Genomic DNA, 21029 nt, shown 5'->3' on the forward strand with positions numbered 1-21029 from the left:
ACTTCTTTGTCGTAGGAGGTCAGCTGCGGGATTGGGTGAAGTGGTAAAGCAAAGTGACAAGTGTTAAGGCTAAAATGGGCTCCTGAGTTGCCGATAACAATGATGCACTGGACCCTCTGCATTGTGGCCTGAGGCATAAGAAAGTACACCGCTCTTGTCATGCGACCGGCTGAGCCCTGCGGGACTGCCCTATAACTACTTTGGCTCAGCTTATCCCCTCATTCTTTGTTGCTTGGCTTATCACTTCTTTATCGTCAAGTCAACTGAACAGACTTATCTGGCGAACATGGACAGCATCGCAGCTACCGAGTCGCAATGGCTGTCACAACTAGCAGCTATGCGCCAGGCCATTGCCGATCTGAAACTCCCCCAAAACCTCCCTCATGAATCGATCAGCTATGGAAGCGATATTGATCTCGACATTGACGACGACTACTCATCCCCGGGAACAAATGATGATGTGTGGGATATTATCAGCTCGGATGATGAGACTTCCGACGACTTGGACGACTTGGATGGACTCGACGGACTTCATCTCGCAGAAGGATCCTACAATCGGTTCTGGCTAGAAGACAAATGCCAGGATTTGGCTATGCGAAACTCAAGTATAGATGCAACAGAGCTAGCTCAACAACTCATCGCCACCCTGGCGACCGACAGCAACGACGAGGAGCTGCAGATGTCTTTGGCTGAGGTTGTTGGATTCGATGACCTGGATCTGGTGATTGAGCTCATTGCACACCGAGGAGAAATTCTGTCGGACAAGGGACCCCGCCTGGAATCCCAGACAGATGGGCTTGCGGCAGGTAGACTGCAAACACGAGCAGAGAGAGAACATGCTCTGCAACAGCGCGACTACGAACATAAGAGTGCAGCGTTGATGCCGGCCCAAACCCGATCGGAGCCCTCCTACCCGCATGTTTTCAAACAACACACCTCTGGAAATACACTTTCTGCCAATGGGAGGAAATATGGGTTGCCTGTGGGTAGCGAGCAGATCGAGGAGCCGAAATACACTGAATTCGCGATCCCGGCGGCGAAGGTTGGAACGCTGGGCAAGGGCCGGAAACTGGTGGAGATCGCTGAAATGGATGGCCTTTGTCAGGGTACCTTCAAGGGCTACAAAGCCCTCAATCGTATGCAAAGCTTGCTCTACGATGTTGCATACAAAACCAACGAAAATATGCTTATTTGCGCGCCGACTGGTGCGGGTAAAACGGATGCTGCCATGTTGACTATTCTCAATGCTGTGGGCAAAAACACATCTCCAAATCCGTTAGAAAACCCAGAAGCGACTGAATTCACCGTCCAAGTTGATGACTTTAAGATTGTTTATGTTGCTCCCATGAAGGCTTTGGCTGCCGAGGTGACGGAGAAACTCGGCAAGCGTTTAGCCTGGTTGGGCGTCAAGGTGCGCGAACTGACTGGTGATATGCAGTTGACCAAGCGGGAAATCGTTGATACCCAGATCATTGTTACTACCCCTGAGAAATGGGATGTTGTAACGCGGAAAAGCACTGGAGACACAGAGCTTGTTCAGAAAGTCCGCCTTCTCATTATCGATGAAGTCCACATGCTGCACGATGAGCGAGGAGCAGTCATCGAATCCTTGGTCGCTCGAACTCAACGTCAGGTTGAAAGCACGCAGTCTCTGATTCGTATCATCGGTTTATCAGCCACCCTTCCAAACTATACTGATGTGGCGGACTTCTTGAAAGTGAACAAAATGGCCGGCATGTTCTTCTTCGACCAATCATTCCGACCTGTACCTCTTGAGCAACATTTCATCGGTGTCAAAGGAAAGCCCGGCTCCAAACAATCTCGCGACAACATTGACTCTGTCGCCTATGAGAAGGTTCGCGACATGATGGAGAGAGGCCACCAAGTCATGGTTTTCGTCCACTCGCGCAAAGATACCGTAATGACTGCCAGGATGCTTATGCAGCTAGCCGCGGAGGAGGGACGAGAGGATTTATTCAGCTGCCATGATCACGAAAACTACTCCAATGCCCTTCGTGACATGAAACATGCGCGTGCACGTGAACTACGGGACCTCTTCGCCAGCGGATTTGGAACACATCATGCCGGAATGTCTCGAAGCGACCGCAATCTGATGGAGCGAATGTTTTCAGAAGGTCTAATCAAGGTACTTTGCTGTACCGCCACCTTAGCCTGGGGTGTCAACCTTCCTGCAGCCGCAGTTGTTATCAAAGGTACTCAGTTGTATAACCCACAAGAGGGTAAATTCATTGACCTGAGCATTCTCGACGTCATGCAAATCTTTGGCCGTGCCGGTCGTCCACAATTCCAGGACACCGGTATTGGGTTTATCTGTACTACTCATGACAAGTTGACCCACTACCTGTCTGCTGTGACTGCACAGCAGCCCATCGAGTCGCGCTTCTCTAGTCGACTTGTGGATAACTTGAATGCCGAAATCTCGCTTGGAACAGTCACATCTGTTCCAGAAGCTGTGCAATGGCTTGGCTACTCGTACCTTTATGTGCGCATGAAACGTGAGCCGAGGAACTACGGAATCGAGTTTGCTGAGCTACGCGATGATCCAATGTTGGTTCAAAGGCGGAGGCAGTTGATCATACAAGCAGCACGGGTGCTACAAAAGAGTCAGATGATCATCTTCAACGACAAGACTGAAGATCTCAAAGCCAAGGATGTTGGTCGCATTGCGAGTCAATACTATGTATTGCAAACCAGTATCGAGATTTTCAACGATATGATGCGTCCCCGATCTGGTGAGGCAGATGTACTCAAAATGATCAGTATGAGTGGAGAATTCGACAACATTCAATCTAGGGACAGCGAGTCAAAGGAGCTTCAGCGACTGCGTGAGGAAGTCGCGCAGACTGAAGTTGCCGGGGGAAACGACACTCCACATGCGAAGACAAACCTCTTGTTGCAAGCCTATATCTCTCGCGCCAAGATTGAGGACTTTGCTTTAGCCTCCGACACTGGCTATGTTGCCCAAAACGCCGCACGTATCTGCCGTGCTCTCTTCATGATTGCGTTGAATCGTCGCTGGGGCTATCAATGCCAAGTTCTGTTGTCTCTTTGCAAGTCTATTGAGAAACAGATCTGGCCCTTTGATCACCCCTTCCGTCAGTTCGATTTGCCTCAACCGATTCTACGTAACCTTGACGACAAGCTTCCAACTACTTCTATTGAGTCTATGAAGGAAATGGAGCCTGCGGAGATTGGTCAACTTGTTCATAACCACCGCATGGGCAACACATTGTCTAAGCTCCTGGACAATTTCCCAACTCTTAGTGTTGAGACCGAGATTGCGCCGCTCAACCGCGACGTGCTTCGTATTCGCCTTTCCATCTTCCCGGAATTCACCTGGAATGACCGTCATCACGGTGCATCAGAATCCTTCTGGGTCTGGGTCGAGAACTCGGAAACATCAGAAATCTATCACCATGAGTACTTCATCCTAAGCCGGAAGAAGCTTTACGCTGATCATGAGCTTAACTTCACTATTCCGCTGTCTGATCCCCTTCCCAGCCAAATCTACATTCGTTTGATCTCTGATCGCTGGCTGGGTGCTGAAACTGTTAGCCCAGTTTCTTTCCAGCACCTCATTCGCCCGGACACTGAAAGCGTGTATACTGATCTACTCAATCTTCAGCCGCTTCCTATATCGGCTCTTAAGAATCCCATTCTTGAGGAAGTGTATGGGCAACGCTTCCAATTCTTCAACCCTATGCAAACACAGATTTTCCATCTCCTTTACCACACACCGGCCAACGTTCTCCTTGGTTCTCCAACTGGTAGTGGAAAGACTGTTGCAGCTGAGCTGGCAATGTGGTGGGCTTTCCGTGAGAAGCCCGGCTCCAAGGTTGTCTATATTGCGCCGATGAAGGCATTGGTTCGTGAACGAGTTCAAGACTGGCGTAAGCGCCTCACTCGCCAGATGGGGTTAAAACTTGTTGAGTTGACTGGTGACAATACACCTGACACGCGTACTATTCGGGATGCCGACATCATTATCACCACACCTGAGAAATGGGACGGTATCTCACGTAGTTGGCAGACCCGTGACTACGTCAGGAAAGTGAGCCTCGTGATTATTGACGAGATTCACTTGCTCGGTGGTGATCGAGGTCCCATTTTGGAAATCATTGTTTCCCGGATGAACTATATCGCCTCGCAGTCCAAAGGATCCGTTCGACTGATGGGTATGTCCACCGCCTGTGCCAATGCTTCTGATCTGGCCAACTGGCTTGGTGTCAAAGAAGGACTGTACAACTTCCGTCATTCAGTTCGCCCGGTTCCCCTCGAGATTTTCATCGATGGGTTCCCTGAACAGCGTGGTTTCTGTCCCCTGATGCAGTCAATGAATCGCCCAACTTTCCTCGCGATCAAGAACCATTCACCGGAGAAACCAGTCATTGTCTTCGTTGCTTCCCGCCGACAAACTCGTCTGACTGCTAAGGATTTAATCAATTACTGCGGTATGGAGGATAATCCTCGTCGGTTTGTGCGAATGTCTGAGGATGATCTGCAGTTGAACCTCGCGCGAGTGAAAGATGATGCTCTAAAGGAAGCCCTTAACTTTGGTATAGGCTTGCATCATGCTGGTTTGGTTGAATCTGATCGTCAGCTAGCAGAAGAACTCTTTGCCAACAACAAGATTCAAATTCTTGTGGCGACCAGTACTCTTGCGTGGGGTGTTAACCTTCCGGCGCATCTTGTAGTGGTCAAAGGCACACAGTTCTTCGACGCTAAGATCGAGGGTTATCGGGACATGGACTTGACCGATGTTCTGCAAATGCTCGGTCGTGCTGGTCGCCCGCAGTTCGATACCTCCGGTATTGCGCGCATCTTCACCCAGGACTCTAAGAAGGCTTTCTACAAGCACTTCCTCCACACGGGTTTCCCTGTCGAGTCGACCCTGCACAAGGTTCTTGACAACCATCTTGGCGCTGAGGTATCTGCTGGAACTATTGGAACGCAACAAGATGCTTTGGACTACTTGACGTGGACATTCTTCTTCCGTCGATTGCACAAGAACCCCTCATACTACGGCCTCGAGATCTCTGCAGAGGAGCAAAACACCATGGCAGCTCAGGCCACAGCTCAAGATTTTATGGTTGAATTGGTTGGAAAGTCGCTCAATGATCTCGCTGAATCGTCCTGTGTTCTCGTGGATTCGGCCACCGGAGAGGTCGACTCCACTCCCTTCGGCAAGATCATGAGTTACTACTACCTATCGCACAAGACGATCCGCTTCCTCATGTCCCATGCCAAGCGTGATCCGAGTTTCCAGGATGTCTTGAGTTGGATGTGTTCCGCAACTGAATTCGACGAGCTGCCCGTCAGACACAATGAAGATCTGATCAATGCTGAGTTGGCCCAGAACTTGCCGCTTTCTATTGAATGCATGGGCGATGCCCCCCTCTGGGATCCCCATACCAAGGCGTTCCTCCTTCTACAGGCCTATATGTCGCGGATCGATCTTCCAATCACTGATTATGTTGGTGATCAAACGTCTGTGCTCGATCAGGGCATTCGTGTCATCCAAGCCTCAATCGATGTGATGGCTGAACTCGGATATCTCCCTGCGTGTCAGATGCTCATGACTCTTCTCCAATGCATCAAGTCAGCGCGCTGGCCTGAAGACCACCCATTGTCGATCCTGCCAGGCGTTCCGACCGAGAAGCCACCCAGCGGTCTCCCGGGAACCCTTGTATCGCTCTCGTCACAGCCTGCTGGTGCAGTTGCTGCTCTGGTCAAGAAATTAAACCTTCCATTTAACTTTACTCGCATTACGTCCCAGCTGCCCCAGCTGTCGGTCTCGGTTGCGAGTGTTTCTGCCAAGGGTGTTGCTGTGTCTCTAACACGGCGTAACCAGCCCACAACCCCCGAATGCAAGGTGTTCGCCCCTCGTTTCCCCAAGCCACAAACCGAAGGCTTCTTCTTGGTTGTTTGCAGTGCGTTGCCTAATGGCACGGATGGTGAATTACTTGGCTTGAAGCGTGTGTCTTGGCCACCCGTATCCAAGCGCAATGGCAACGGCAAGGGCAAGGACAATCACGGTGCTGGTTCCAGTCGTGGAGGACCTGCCAAGGATAACAAGGGTGGCCTCTTGACGGTTCGCTCCAATGTTAAATTCCCCGAAGGCATCGTCGCGCAATCCACCAGTACCAACACAGCCCGGGTGAATATCAGGGTCATTAGTGACTCATACGTTGGGATGGCATGGGCTGTCTCCAATGTCGAGGTGAATTTGGACACTGACATCGAGACGCAAACTGTGGAAGAGTCCAGCGTTCCTACCAAGGACTAACCCATGCTCAAGCTATTGATCGATAGATGTTTATAAACAAGTTAGAAAAATGCAACCTATCCATTTTCCACATCGGACCGTAACAATGCAATCAATGTTATATACCACAGCGATGATTCTGTAGACATTGTAACATAATCCGCAGTGCATTTATGCGCGTGAGTTGTATGTCCATAGTGATCCAGCTCGGTGCGAAGTAATTTACAAATAGATAGAAAACCACTTCTTCAGCGCTTCAAACCTCCCCTCCTCACTTTCAAATGAATCAATGATCCTCGTCCTACCGCCCATATTCAACTTGATGACATTGTTAGCCATCATGATCTTCCCAGCGATAGAAACATCATCCGTCTTCTCCAACACTTCTCCCTCCAACAAAGGCAATCCCGCCGTCTCCCCATTTCGAATGAACTTCACCACTACGAATCTGGATTTTTCCACAGCTTCCCAGCTCGTAAATCGATTGATCACTTCGAAATCTTCTTGAAAAAACTCCAGTTCTGCAAACGAATAGAACGAATTCCACGGCTTGTCCGCACTATTGCGATATTGGTATATCCAGACCTTCTGCTCTTTGCGTGTCTGTTTCGGCATGTTGTCGTAAATCAATCGCACTTCCTGAGAGCCCAGATTCTGTGTTATCTGACCCGATATCAATGGCAAAGGACTAGTTGGCCCGTCTCCGCCGAATGCCGCGTCCAGATGGTACTCTGCACCGCTAGGTAGACGGACGATGTTCACGATGTGTGTCCTTGGTTCATCGTTTAGTCGTTTTTCTTCTGTGCTATATCGCGTATTCGTGTTCACTGGGTTTTGTGATCTTGGATAATCCTCTTACCATCCTTTGAATTCTCCTTGCGGTATACCATCAATCCGTTCCCGGTTCCGAACGCCCGTCAGGTACACCGAGAATCCTAGGCCACGTAGCACATGGTGGAAGAAAATACTCAGTTCCAAACAGTAGCCTCCTCGACAGGAGGGGGTTGTGTCGTCACACCCGATGACTTTGGTGTAGATTCTGTGGGGTTGGATCTCTGCTAGTTGGGTAGCGGAATAGTGACATGTTAGGTTGTCGTATGGGAATCGAGTGATCTGGCACCGGAAGAGATCTTTCAATGCTTCTTCGGTTTGGGGGAATGATCCCGGGTTGTTGATATATGGTGCATATTGGTGTGGTAGAGCGATATAGTTCAAATACTTCGTTAATTGGGCCGGTGTATAGGCGGAGGCCGGCTTTGGAGGTTCCATTTTGTCGATCTTCTGGCAAACATGCAATGGTTTGTCTGGTCTATTTCAATGTCTAACTATTGTGGTGTTGCAGCGAAATAAACAGCGGGCGCATGGAAGCCTCGTGACTCATACATTAGATTAAGAGAAACAACGAATCGACGAACTCGAATCGAGTTTATGCAAATTCGTCATTTGGAGCTATGCTTGAACAAGATCTTAGAATGATTGGCCCAGGTGCTCTATTAATCTACACTTACTAGAACAAGCAAGTGCATGCGAGATGTAATTGTGCCAAGCATCCAACACACCACAACACAGGGCTAAAAAATAAGACGATGAACGATAAGAGCCAGTCAAGGCATGCATTAGGACATTGTAAAAGTATAAAGACTATATGTAGAACGAAAGATACGTATGGACAATGGATAAGAAGTAGCAAAGGGTATGAAACAAAAAAGCTAAGAAAAAAAGAATGAAAGAATGGCGCGGTAGAATGTCACAGACATTCTATCCGCAACTCCTGCGAGACGCCAGGCCGATGGCCCCGGTGAGCATCTGTAATCTGCGGCGTCAGAGGTCTTCTATGCACAACCCGCTCGTCCGGGTTTAAGTGGTCAATCTTCATGCCAATGGGAACTAGAACCTGCCGCTTCGCCCGCGAGACGGAGACAGAGCGTGCTATTGAGACCTCAACCTTTGGGATAGGACGTCGAGGCCCGGGTGCAGGTTCCTTCTCAGCGGTGTCAGTGGTCCCAACGGGATCGGCGAATGGCATGCGCGTGGACTCTGATGGCGATACACCGGATTTAGGACCAGTTGATGCTGATGATGGGGACATAATTCGGTCAATCTTGCTCTGGGTCGGGTTTAATGCTGAAGGAGAGCTTCTAGATGAACTGCTAGAGAGTGTGTCCTTTGCGAGTGGTGGTGGTCGGCCTTCGGTTTGGACTTTGAGATGCGGTCGCACTGAATCGTTGGTCCTGTGGTGGTTTGATGTCGTATTGGGCTGATGTTTTGTCTTGTTTTCTGGCGAAGTAACCCGAGGCTGTTTTCCTATGGCTCGCGGCAGGGAATCCTTTCTCTGTTGTGGCTGAGCCCAAGGCTGAACCGGTTTTGTTACAATAGTATTGTGCGGTTGGACGCTCTGCTGTGGCCGAGTCTTCTGCGGGGATGGAGTTTTCTTTTTCTGGCTGAGCACTCTTCTGTAATTGGGCAGTCTGTGACTCCGGTTTGATAGCAGGAAGAGGCTTGTCGTAGCTACTAGAGGAGCGTGGTGTATTGGAACGCTCAGTGAAGAGCTTTGGAATTACGGGTGACTCGAACGATGACATGCTCCCCATATTTGAACCATGGTGGAGCTGTGGTGGAGGCATCTTCGATGGGCTCTCGGTAGGGAGTGTGTTTGCTCTGACCAGTGGGCTCGGCCCACGGGAGAAATTCTGTGTGCCGAGTACCTGGGCCGCCTTCGAAGGCTGAGAAGCTGGAAACAAGGTGAAGCTTGATCGGGCTGGTGATGTCGCCCGGCGTTGGGGCATTGGCGGTGGTGTAGGTGATCTTAGGAAACCCTATATCAGTCGGTTAGTCTTATACTAGTTTCTTATTGGTGAAAGTCCATACATTTGCATCTGGTACGCGAAGGTTGTCCAATGTCTTGGCCCTCCTGGCCAGCAGTGAAGGCTTTTGGTTCTTGTGGACGACATTGCTGAACATGACACTGTACCGCTCCATCTGAATATCTGGGATGTCGACACTCAGTAACAGGCCCTGGGTGCTTGGTTCCTCCGTGGGTGCCTTATTGCTGAGTGAAATGTTTCGACTCCGCAGTGGAGTTTGATCGCTTCGACCAGGCATAGGCATCTTCCTAGGATCGACCTCAAGCTTCGGCCATTCCTCTGTCGAGTTCTTTCTCAGTCTTGCTTTGTGCGGTTTCTCTGGTAGTTTATCTTTGTTGATTTGTGGCTTGAAGGTGGTTTCTTGTGGGGCATCCGGAGGCGATGTAAACGCATTCTTTGCCTTGAAGAATCCGCCAATCTTCTTCCACTTGCTAGGCTTATTGGCCGAATCTCTTTCTGCAAACATAGATGTATCAAATCTGGGGAGCGGCAGAGGCTCGTCTTTATCCAACATGCCAGGACTGCCCAGCGCAATGCCAATCATGTGTTGCTCCGTTTGGGTACGCCCTGGTCGGGTAGATTGAATGGCTTCGTCTGGTGGCGCTGTTAGGCGAAAGTCGAAAGTCGCGCCTTGGTCCGGGGGTGGCTTCCTGAACCAGCCATCTCCCGCAGAGGGCTGACTGAAATCCCATTTTTCAATCATTGGCTGAATGGGACGCTGTGAGGCCTCGAGAGACTGAAGGTCGTTCCGCGGCAACGCATCGGTATAGGTCAAAACAGGAAAGGAGATGGTCTCCTTGGATTGTGTGCGAGACTGGACTGCTGTCATACCCCTGGCCATCTCTTACTAGAATATTGGGATCTGGTCGACATGCGAAAAGTGTAAAAAAAAAAGCCAAGAAAAAAGGTCAGAGAATGATATAAAACCCAAATGCCTGTAGAAGAGATATAGCCTTTCCAGAAGGCTAACAGGACCAAAGAAAAACAAAACAGAATACCAGGAGGGTCACCCGGTATATTAATGAAAGCAAACTAGATTGGGTGGAGTCAATCACGATGTAAATGAGACGCCCAAATTAATTCTCATATTGCAAGACCTCCCTAAATCTGCTATAGGTGCTCCCATAGCCTCTAATAAGCCCTAGTCTGGGGGCTGAACCAACGAGACATGAGAATTCAGCCCGAAATCTCGAAAGGAAATTCTGTTTTGGAATTCGAGGGGCGTCTCAGCGCTAACCTCAAGCCCGTGTGCGATGCTTATTTCCCGTAGGACGAATGAGCGTATCGGTTGCGGATTGATTAGCTCGCTACCACGTTGGAAGGGGTCAAGCCATGCAGGAGGCGTGTTTCATCCGGTCAAAATGTGACGGGGCGTTTTATTTTGTGTTTTACCCTTGAATCAGGGGGACAGCATAGATGTCCACATAATTCTCCGAGACTTCGCATAAGTCGAATTTGCCAAGGCTCTGGCTCCAATCGTATTGGGTTTTGCATGGAAGTCACAAGACGTCAAATATCCCAACTAGCGGTCAGATCAGCATCAGGATCACACCTTAAGAGGCACTCAGGCATCGTGATCGACGGTACAGACTGGGAGTGAAAGCGGGATGTTATATGTATGTCATACATATCTCTCGACATGAGTTTCGAATACAACAGTTGTAGATACATCCGAAGTTGAAGGTGAGCTTGCTATTTTGTAGAGATTCCCCACCGCTACTTCGTCTACGAAAATATCGGATATTCGATATCCTATACACACCTACATCCTAGCTTATTATATACTATCCTACATAAATCTGGCGCAAGTAAGAGATTCCTATTCAAAAATAAAATAAATAAGCTATAAGCTTGAATCTCAAGTTGCAAACGGTGGGATCGTCATATGGCGGGGTCCTCTCCCGACCGCCACGACTTCTCCCCCCCTCCCCACCAACTTTCTCTCTTCTCTCGGCTCTCCTTTTTTTCTGTATATTCAGGTGTGCGCTGTTTTGCTTTCTACTTCTCCGTGTCTAACTCAAATCAGCGTTATTCTCTTTCTTTCTCTACAGTCATCATGGGCGAGCACTCAGCAATCTGGCAAAGTATGAACCCTCGAACTGCAGACAGTTCATCCCTTGCTTCAAGTCCGCTAACATATTTCTCCTTGGACTAGGCTATGTCGACACCAGGTACATAACTACCCCTCAACTCCTAATATACCCATCGACCCTACCATCGAACCCAAATCATCCCTCCGTGTCTATCCGATCCATGTACTGACAAGCTTCTTGCTCACAGCCTGATGGGCTCGGGTCAATTCGACAAGGCTGGTATTCTCGCTGCTGACTTCTCTGGTGTTGAGGCTGCCTCGCCCGGCTTCGCGGTAAGCTCGCCTGTTGTTTATTCCTCGTGCGGGGTGGGGTCACAGACTTGGACACGGTTGCTAACGTTAGTTAAATATAGCTTTCCCAGGAGGAGATCAACTCCTTGATCACCGCTTACACTTCCAGCGACAAGGCTTTTGCCGATGGCATCTCTGTCTGCGGTGAGAAGTTTGTCGCCATCAAGGCTGACGAGCGCAGTGTATACGGCAAGAAGGTAAACATACCCGTTTCCCCGATAAACACTTGGGCAATTATATCAAGACACAACATCGGAATCTGTGCTAATCTCTTTGTTCTGTGATACAGGGTAAGGAGGGTATCATTATTTCCCGTGCCTCCTCTTGCACCATCATCGCCCACCACAACGAGTCCGTCCAAACCACCAACGCGGCCACCGTTGTCGAGAACCTCGTCGACTACCTCAACAACGCCCGGTAAATTGGAAAATATGCAATGATAACTAAATGATGTGATGAGTTGAGGGGTTTGTGAAAGAATAAGAAATAAAGGAGCATTCGACTATTTCTTTCTTGAGCCCAGCGTGATATTTCGCTTATGCTTCTTTTGGCTTTTGTGACTGGATTTCTTTGCCTCGATGGGCCACGTCGATCTAGACATGGTTCCCAATGCACAGCATGAGGATACGAACCAGATTGTATGATGCACAATGTAACTTGTCTATTCTAACATGCATATGAACTGATCACCAGCCGTTGAGTCAACGCTGCAAGATCAATAAGGGTCATTATTAATTACATAAATCTGAAAGCGTAGCTGGATCGTATCATCCCGTGTCACATGTATAACACAGGGTATTTGGACATCTCCAAACATGGATGTGCATCTGATATCCCGCAACCGTAAACGATAACGTCCACATATTTGATGGTTGAGATACCATCAAGGAACTTCATCGACTAAGGTCCTGCTTGTGTATACTGTATACTCAGACAGGAAGCTCGGCATTGCTCCTCCCGCCAGCAAGTACCTCCAGTCCACGCTGGATGTAGGGCCCTACCACAGGGATGTTGCCCGCAAATTGACCGATCGTGACAAGGAAGTCGCCAAACAAGATGAACAAGCCATAGAGTTCTATCAAGAACCCAGTCAAGGGCCAGCGGAAGAGAATGAGGATGATACCAACGGCGAAAGCGGCAGTGCCCTTGAGTTTTGCCGGGCGCGTGAAGAAGACCATGGTCTTCTGGACACCAATAATCAGAGTCAATCCGATGAGAAAGAGGATCTGGTTTTGTTAGTTAAGTGTAGCGAGTGTGTTTGGGGAATACGTCGTACATTTCCCATAGCAAGTCTATTAAACGGATATTAGCATTTATTGCCCAAGAAAATGCGGAACATCGGGATGGACATACAATGATCGGTCAAAGAACATCACCACTCCTCCAAATAGAAACAAGCCTCCTAATCAACAGTAAAATTGGTTAGTCCTCGGTCCAAGTAATTGGTCTTTTGGGGACGCCAATCTCGTACCAGCTGAGCAGAAGATCACGCCGATCTCTGTTATATAGATTAGCCTATGCTCGACAATTGCTACATAGTCACTGTCGTGGCAGTGGACATCACAGCTTGTATAACGAATGCGACTGACTCTGGTTCTCTGTTAACCACATGCTAGGCATCTTTGTTTATTTCAGGTTTGACTGTTGACGATGATATATGGAATCAAGGGTTGCGCAAATATTCTCGACGTAGTGTTTTAGAACGCGACACTTTGCGATCTGAGAAACAAGTGATGGTCTTCGGTGGTTGTGGAATCGGTAAAGAAGCTAGGTACGGCGGAGACAAAGCGGAGATATTGGTGGCGTTGTTCCAAGCGGACGATAGCGAGTCTAGTATTGTAATAGTATCCTCACGGCTTGGAAAGTCCTAGACAACAGATCAAAAGGTAATAAAGTCCTCAAGGCACGTAAACAGAAAACAACTCAAAAATCGCCATTCTGCCATGTAATCGACGCCAAGTCTAGAATGGTAGGCGGTAACTACAAAGTTCTTATAGTGCGCGCCGATCGTTCCACCTGTCCTTTTCCTTTACAGTTTTCGTCAATTTATTGGCAATTGGGTCATTAATGATGTGGTTCCAATTGCTGTGAATTTCTCGATCTCAGCTTTCAGTCTAAATTTACTGGTGTTCAGATATACCGACTGAACCACAATAACGATAACTCATACATAGATAGGGCTATCCCCTATTGCAGAATCTTCTTTTACAGATATTCTGTACATGCCACGCCGCGACGACAGTCTCTTCGGATTCTGTAACTGGTGCCCTGTTCCATGGGGTGTCGGTAATAGTCGAGTGCTTATGCACAAGGCGAAGAACGATTCATTGATCACGAATAAGCCGGAGCGTTTTCTTGAGCCTGTCTCGAAAGGGGCATGGTGGGGTGGAAAGGGCTTGACTGTGTTTGGTCATACATAACGCTTCTCGGCGATTCGTATTTGTGTCTAGTTGAATTGATTAATATAGTTCTTATCCAACTTTGTTCTTGTATGACATACACATTCTGGCATGATCGTTCGTGCGGGGATTGAATAAAGCAGGCTTCTGCCACTCCTTTACTTCAAAATGGTGTGCGCCCCGCGCGCTTCCAGGTAGTTTTCGGGAACACCCTGTGCCAGCGTCCGGATCACCTTGAAGATCTCTTTGTCGTGATATCGCAGCCGGGTCTTGGGGTCGGTGTACGGTCCGTTCAGGCCCGTGATATCGCAGTAGTGATGGTGGTAGGCAGGGTTAAACGATGGCGCCGATTCGATGTTCGTGTAAGTGACGGCGGGCCCAGTCGGGAATGTCGCCCGGGCGTTCTTCTCCAAGACGAGGGTCGAGAGGTTTTGGGTGGCCTGGGACAGGTTGGGCGCAGCCCCTTCCGCCGGGGTTTGTGTGCCATCGGTGACAACGCCCGGGGCACCTGGCGTAGTTGCGCCTGAGTTGGCCTGAGTTGCCATTACCGATGCCTCCTTCCGGGAGGCCTCTGAAATAATCTGCTTCAGGTTCTTGTTGCGTCGCTGGGACGGTTTCCAGTAAGGGTTGCGGAAGGGCTTGTGGACATGTGAAATGTCTAGAGCGTTCAACAGCTGCTGGTGAGCTTCATCATTGGCGGCATTTGGTGGAGGCATGGTATTAAGTATGCTTCAGGGCAGCGGTATGGTCAATTGCGAGGCCGCGGCGAAAGTAGCTCTTGCGTAGCTTGGCTGTGTGGGTGGATAGGAGTGCGAAGACAGGGGTGAGGATGGGAACGATCAAACAATATTAGATTCCTGAGTGGCAGAACTTGGTTATATAATATAGAGCAATTAAAGTGGGAAACGGAAAAGGTCAGGTCCAACGTAGAAACATTCAAGCAATGCAACTATCCCCGGCCCGTGAAGTCTGTATAGCCGCACGTGATCTCATCCCGATTAAATCCAAATAAACACATTCACGTCCAACACCACCACAACGCTGCTCATCATTCAGCCATGGTATGTGGCTTTTCTTCCATGCGTTAGATTTGACATGTCCTGGAAGATCCCAGATGCTGATGTCTCTTTAGGAAAGCCCACACGAGCATCAGCAGACAGTGCTGCTCTCTCGCATCATCAGTAACGTTGTATGTCATGATTGAACCACATCTATGGGATATGCTTTGCTCATTTTATACAGGAGAAGCTGAATGAAGCCATTATGGTCATGAACAAAGGTCTTCAGGTAGGGTTGGGCCTCTTTCGTTGATATGATCATAGTATTGACTCTCAATCACAGGAAGTTAACATCCAAAACATGAATGTTGAGCTTGTGGCGCAGATGTTCAAGAACTACCAGTCTAATGTTCTCTTCCACCTCGAAGGTATACATTACTATATTCCCATATATCAACCTTGAAATTCTCTACTAACGCCCTACAGCCACGGAGAACCTCCAAGAGCCATCCTAAGCAATTGTAACGATAAACAATTTCCTGTAACGAAGAAATGTGTGGATGAGCCTGCAATTAGTCAATGATACAACTTCCAAATTCAATAGGCCCTTATGTAGATGGTCGCAATCGTTGCCATCCCTGTATTCCATAGAAGCGATAGCGATAGCCTCCGTCCTTGGCGGTCCAACTCCGCCAAACCTCATCAACCGCGTTTGTATCGTTTGCCTCTTTGTCAATCCGCTGCCCTTTCCACGGCTTTATTGGTTTCTTCCTACCCCAACCTCATCTCCCATGCAGTGAGCCCTACTCGCCTATAATATCCGATCCCAATAGCTCCTGGTTTCCGGAGTGCAGCCCGCCATGACGATTACCTCCGTGCAGCGCCTCCTACCAGCTCGCATTGCCGCCAATGCCTCTGAGAAAAGAGCTGAGAAGCCTCCTCCACAACTCCACGGTGTACAAGATTTTCCATTCAAGGGCTATCACCCTCCGCAACCCGAGGGATATCAGCAGAGCCAGGCCCATCCCGACACCAGTGCCATCGTTATTGACAATGGTAAGGATTTCCACATAGTTTGCGATTCAACCCTACTAACAAATGTGGTTCCTGCGCAGGTGCCCACCTCGTCAAGGCCGGTTGGTCTTTTGACAAAAACCCCCGATTCGCCATACCTCCGGTCATGAGCCGATACCGTGATCGCAAGCTCAATCGCCAGTGCCAATTTATCGGATACGATGCCTACGTTGATGCGACTACGAGGGGACAACTGCGCAATGGATTTGATCCCGGTTCCAGTGTTGTCGGTAACTGGGATGTCATGGAAGGTGTGTTGGACTATCTGTTCATCAAGCTGGGCGTGGACGGTGCGAATGGGGGCGTCGGTCGCCCAATCTTAATGACGGAGCCAATCGCAAATATGCCATATTCAAGGAAGAGTGAGTATCTGGCGGTTGTAGGGCTATTATGGTGGTTGCTGACATTCCTTCAGTGATGAACGAAATCCTCTTCGAGTGCTACTCTGCGCCGTCGGTAGCCTACGGTATCGATTCCCTTTTCTCCTATCGCTATAATGGTGGAACAGACGGTTTAATTGTGGATTCATCGCATACGTCTACTCATGTCATTCCGGTCATGAACTCGAAACCCATACTCTCCAACAGCACTCGTCTCAACTGGGGTGGCCTGCAGAGCGCCGAATACCTGATGAAGCTCATGAAGCTGAAGTACCCGACCTTTCCGACTCGTTTGACAGACGCGCAGATGGAGGAAATGCTTCATAAGCACTGTTACGTCTCACAAGACTACGATCGCGAGTTGAATGGGTTCCTTGATTGGACAGGACTCGAGGACCGTGACCGCGTCATTCAGTACCCCTTCACAGAGCACATTGTTCAGGAGAAGACTGAAGAAGAGCTCGCGCGGATTGCGGAACGCAAGAAGGAGAGCGGTCGTCGCCTGCAAGAACAGGCCGCAAGGATGCGACTTGAGAAACTAGTGAAGAAGGAGCAAGAGCTGGAGTACTGGAAAGATCTGCAACACAATCTAGCCAACGAGACTAAGAAGGAGATTCGTCGCATCTTGGAGGCCGAGGATTTGAAAGACGAGGTTGCGCTTGAGAAATTGATTCGTGAGCTGGAGAAATCTATCAAACGCTCGCGCAACAAGGATCTAGGCATCGAAGAAACCGAAGAGCAGCCTGAGGAAATGACATTCCCTATGCTCGATATCCCAGATGACCAACTGGATGAGGCCGGACTGAAGGAAAAGCGGCACCAACGTCTCATGAAGTCCAATGTCGACGCTAGACTGCGTGCCAAAGAAGAGAAGGAGCGCGAAAGGGCTCGTATTGAGGAAGAGGAGCGCCTGGACCGTGAGACACGTGAGAACGATTTCGAAAACTGGATTGCAAAGCGCCGCAACAATCGCCAGGTATGTTGGCCACTCATGACATTTTAAATTTCCATGCTAATATTTCTTAGGTCATTCTACAAAGAATCAAAGACCGTGACCGCTTCACAGCTGATCTTGGAAATCGAAAATCTCTGGCCAGTCAGATGCGTATGAAGACGCTGGCTAACCTAGCATCCGACGGTCCTAAGAAACGCCGTCGTGGCGGAGATGACGATGACTTCGGTGCCAATGATGAGGATTGGGGTGTTTACCGCACCGTAGCTGTTGGCGAGGGTAGTGACGACGAAGAGGAGGAGGATCTCAACGGTATGCTTAACTCTGTGGAGAAGGAGCTGCTGGAGTACGATCCCGAATTCAACGAGAACAACACTTTCGCCGCACAGTCCGACTGGACAAAGAGTCTTGTGCACGCGTTCCTTCGCGGGCCTTGGCCTTTCGATCCAGAAAGCCAGCGGGAGGCACACCAGCTCCATCTGAATGTGGAGCGCATTCGTGTGCCCGAGGTTGTGTTCAAGCCCTCCATTGCCGGCCTCGACCAGGCTGGTCTCATTGAAATCGCGGCCGATATCATTAACCAACGCTATTCCAACCCAGCAGACCAGTCCCTTCTTTTAAAGGATGTGTTCTTGACTGGAGGAAACACGTTGTTCACCGGTTTCGATGAGCGCTTCCGCAAGGAAGTCCGTGGGTTCCTACCCATCGACGCTAGACTGAATGTACGCAAGGCATCTGATCCTGTCTTCGATGCTTGGAAGGGTGCGGCACAGTGGGCTTCTGGGGGTGACCTGGGCCGATCCTCGGTCACGCGGCAAGAATACATGGAGAAGGGCAGCGAATACATCAAGGAGCATGAACTTGGCAATGCTACATGGTGATGGTAAAAAAGACAAGTTCTGAAAACACCTGCTTGGGCGCACTGGAGTCGAATGGTCTGCTTATCCGGCGTGGTTTGATTCTTAAAATATGTTATTGCAGAGTCTGGCGGTAGTAAGCGAAATATAACATGTTCGGCCCTCCGTATGAATAACTATACGATAACAAAGCCTGTCTTGCCTTCATTGGGCCGGCTCCCGTCTTTCTCTTCTACGACTTTCACTCTCATCAAATCCTGCATGTCGTATATGCTTCTCTTCCCACCCACCCCACACCCACACCCACACCCACACTCACATCCTCTCTCTCTCTCTCGCTCTCTTTTTCTTTTTCTTTTTCTCTCTCTCTCTCTCCTAGTCTTCTCTTTTGTATCTCTTTTTCTCTTTCCGGTCTCCCGGCAGATCACTCTCTTCAACAATGGCCAGAGCAAAAAACCCTCAAGTTATAGGCGCGAGCAACCACGCTAGGACAAGCGGAGGTTGTGAATATGTCAAGGGGATGAAACTGAATACGCGGCAAAATTAAGCAAGCATTGGCTCTAATCACTAGGGATCTCCCTGAAAGAAGGACCAATGCTTTTTTTTTTTTTTTTTCAAGGAGGGATAACGGGAAATAAATATAAGCTATCTACCAATGAACCATATTTAAAGTTGGAGGTCTGAGACATTTATATGCTTGGCTTCGGGGGCAATTAACGTTATTATTTTGAGGTCAATGACAACTATAGCCATAAAACCAAATGGAATAGCTTCCACTAACGAATAAAAAGAACCAGCTCTGTACTTTTGTTCTCGGCTATGTCGGAACATTCTTGTAGACCAGTCCATCCACGTCATGGTCGAGGACAACGATGTTGTACAACGAATATGAGTTATTGCATTAGTTATACAACTGGTATTGCTTGCAATTTCACAATCAAACAACACAAGTAATGGATTGAATAGCTGATCCAAATCCAAGTATCTGAGCAAAGGAATGCCATCCCTAGATAACGAAAGCATAGGGCTGAAGGCATGGAAAAAGGTATATAGGGCGGTAATAGATTGGTCTTTTTGGTTACGCGAGTGCAATCTGCGTTCTGATTGGCGGTTAGGAACTATCATATCAGGTTTAACCCGACGTTGGATCTTTCCGCAGGTTGCCGACTGGTCTTTTCGTTCATTTTGACGTTATCCATTTCTTATAAACCTTGGAATTTAGAATATCCAAACGTAAGGCATGACATTCTCGTTGCCACAAGGTCAGATAATGGCTTTGTATAAAACAAAACTTGAACAGCATCACAATTCCAATTGCGTCTTCGAAACTCAAAAAGGACCGAATTGGGATCTGGCCCAGAAATGGTTGGTTCTGACTTCATACAGAGGCCATCGTGACGCATAGAGGATGCTTGCTTATTGTGCGTAGACTATGAGTTGTTTCTGCTATGGTTGTTTGTTTGCTTTAGTGATCTTGAGATCTCGAGGATATAAACCCGTCTTCCTCTCCTCTGCTTGTCTTATTTAATTAAACCTCGCTGGTACTAGGCAGATTTTATCTATCTATTCCTCGATTATCTCGATTATCTCAATAGGCGTGAACTTTTTTTCCATTACACAATGGCCTTGTCGACATCCATCACTCGGCCACTGCAGTTGATTATTCGCTTCCTGCAGTGGTCCTGCGCTGCCGTCGTCGTGGGTATGACCTCGTACTTCATCAACCACGGTCCGCGTGGCCAACACACCATCTACCAGGAAGTCATTGTATGTTTGACGTTTGGATTAGGCGGTTATCACAGAGCCATATGATCTAACCGCAAGCTTAGTCTACCATCTCGATCGTATTCTTCATCCCGGCTTTCGTTTCGCCATTCCTACCCTCGTCGTTGGGTAAACTCGTGCTTGCTATCGACGTCGCGTTCTCCTACCTGTATGTGAACATTCAAATCATATTACCCACACTGAAGTCTAACCCATTCTAGTTGGTTGACTGCCTTTATCTTCGCCGCGCAAGATTACAATACCGGCCATTGCCGCACTGCTATCCCCGCAGGCATCGGCTGCAAGCACAAGTACGCCAATGAAGCTTTCATCTTCTTGACTTTGTACGTGGTCTGAATACTCCCAGCTACTTGTCAATTTGATTACTAATATCATCGCAGCATCTTCACCTTCTTCGGCATGATCCTTGAAGTCGCCGCCCTCTGGGCCTATCGCAATGAAAACAGCACTTCCTACCGCACCGAGCCTAAGGTCAATCATGGGGCCCGTCAACCTATGGATGCGCCTGCAGCTCCTGCTGGCACTGTCTAAGCAGTGTGTCGGTTGCCTTAGTGGACAAATATATATCTACTATTGACGTGGTCAATGGTTGTGGATCCACGTCAATGGTTGTGGATATATTATCTACTGGGGGTGTTCGGAAACCTCTTTGGTTCAACTATACCTACATGGACGTTTATTTCGTCATGTAGTCTTAGTTCTAATGGGCTTGGGTTTTGACAGGGATTGGATGAACATATGTTATGATGAGCTAGGGTGGGAACAGGGTGAAGTTGATATCTAATGGATAGAACTAGGGATGGGGTGCAGTTGATATGTAATGGATAGTACTAGGGTGGGAACAGGGTGAAGTTGATATCTAATGGATAGAACTAGGGTGGGAACAGGGTGAAGTTGACATCTAATGGACAGTACTATGTACACCTACGCAGACTCTGGGCATTTTTCTTAATATATCAATCGATTGATTATCTTGGTGATACCTTTTCTCAAATAATAATGTACAAGGTACCCAGCGTGACTACTTCAGTGGCCTCCCTTTCCCGATTTA

At 48.6% G+C, this 21029-nt stretch overlaps 9 protein-coding genes across 9 annotated transcripts; 5 read left to right on the top strand and 4 right to left on the bottom strand.

Moving 5' to 3' along the window:
* Positions 1–286: 286 nt before the first annotated feature.
* N7447_001336 (RNA helicase SLH1) lies at positions 287–6307 on the top strand (the record flags this gene model as incomplete). Its single annotated transcript, XM_057225612.1, has 1 exon — positions 287–6307. The coding sequence occupies one exon, from the start codon at positions 287–289 to the stop codon at positions 6305–6307; it is 6021 nt and encodes a 2006-aa protein (XP_057089628.1).
* Positions 6308–6508: 201 nt separating this feature from the next.
* On the bottom strand, positions 6509–7555 carry N7447_001337 (uncharacterized protein; the record flags this gene model as incomplete). Its single annotated transcript, XM_057225613.1, has 2 exons — positions 6509–7091; positions 7146–7555. The coding sequence occupies 2 exons, from the start codon at positions 7553–7555 to the stop codon at positions 6509–6511; spliced, it is 993 nt and encodes a 330-aa protein (XP_057089629.1).
* Positions 7556–8033: 478 nt separating this feature from the next.
* Positions 8034–9991, bottom strand: N7447_001338 (uncharacterized protein; the record flags this gene model as incomplete). Its single annotated transcript, XM_057225614.1, has 3 exons — positions 8034–8590; positions 8646–9102; positions 9155–9991. 3 exons carry the CDS (start codon positions 9989–9991, stop codon positions 8034–8036), a joined length of 1851 nt encoding a protein of 616 aa, XP_057089630.1.
* A 1215-nt stretch (positions 9992–11206) lies between these two features.
* Positions 11207–11954, top strand: pfy1 (profilin; the record flags this gene model as incomplete). Its single annotated transcript, XM_057225615.1, has 5 exons — positions 11207–11234; positions 11306–11321; positions 11431–11515; positions 11596–11730; positions 11823–11954. The coding sequence occupies 5 exons, from the start codon at positions 11207–11209 to the stop codon at positions 11952–11954; spliced, it is 396 nt and encodes a 131-aa protein (XP_057089631.1).
* A 508-nt stretch (positions 11955–12462) lies between these two features.
* Positions 12463–13153, bottom strand: N7447_001340 (uncharacterized protein; the record flags this gene model as incomplete). Its single annotated transcript, XM_057225616.1, has 5 exons — positions 12463–12759; positions 12810–12825; positions 12887–12935; positions 13005–13031; positions 13123–13153. The coding sequence occupies 5 exons, from the start codon at positions 13151–13153 to the stop codon at positions 12463–12465; spliced, it is 420 nt and encodes a 139-aa protein (XP_057089632.1).
* A 937-nt stretch (positions 13154–14090) lies between these two features.
* On the bottom strand, positions 14091–14648 carry N7447_001341 (uncharacterized protein; the record flags this gene model as incomplete). Its single annotated transcript, XM_057225617.1, has 1 exon — positions 14091–14648. One exon carries the CDS (start codon positions 14646–14648, stop codon positions 14091–14093), a length of 558 nt encoding a protein of 185 aa, XP_057089633.1.
* A 342-nt stretch (positions 14649–14990) lies between these two features.
* On the top strand, positions 14991–15445 carry N7447_001342 (DASH complex subunit DAD4; the record flags this gene model as incomplete). Its single annotated transcript, XM_057225618.1, has 5 exons — positions 14991–14993; positions 15065–15121; positions 15175–15219; positions 15274–15358; positions 15417–15445. 5 exons carry the CDS (start codon positions 14991–14993, stop codon positions 15443–15445), a joined length of 219 nt encoding a protein of 72 aa, XP_057089634.1.
* Positions 15446–15790: 345 nt separating this feature from the next.
* N7447_001343 (actin-related protein ARP5) lies at positions 15791–18217 on the top strand (the record flags this gene model as incomplete). Its single annotated transcript, XM_057225619.1, has 4 exons — positions 15791–15986; positions 16046–16366; positions 16420–17360; positions 17411–18217. 4 exons carry the CDS (start codon positions 15791–15793, stop codon positions 18215–18217), a joined length of 2265 nt encoding a protein of 754 aa, XP_057089635.1.
* A 1596-nt stretch (positions 18218–19813) lies between these two features.
* Positions 19814–20509, top strand: N7447_001344 (MARVEL domain-containing protein; the record flags this gene model as incomplete). The annotated part of the gene is made up of 4 exons (XM_057225620.1): positions 19814–19960; positions 20023–20126; positions 20179–20301; positions 20359–20509. 4 exons carry the CDS (start codon positions 19814–19816, stop codon positions 20507–20509), a joined length of 525 nt encoding a protein of 174 aa, XP_057089636.1.
* Between the last annotated feature and the right edge of the window lie 520 nt (positions 20510–21029).

The sequence above is a fragment of the Penicillium robsamsonii genome (genome assembly GCF_028829455.1).
Source record: "Penicillium robsamsonii strain IBT 29466 chromosome Unknown utg000001l_segment0_segment0, whole genome shotgun sequence".
Lineage (NCBI taxonomy): Eukaryota > Fungi > Ascomycota > Eurotiomycetes > Eurotiales > Aspergillaceae > Penicillium > Penicillium robsamsonii.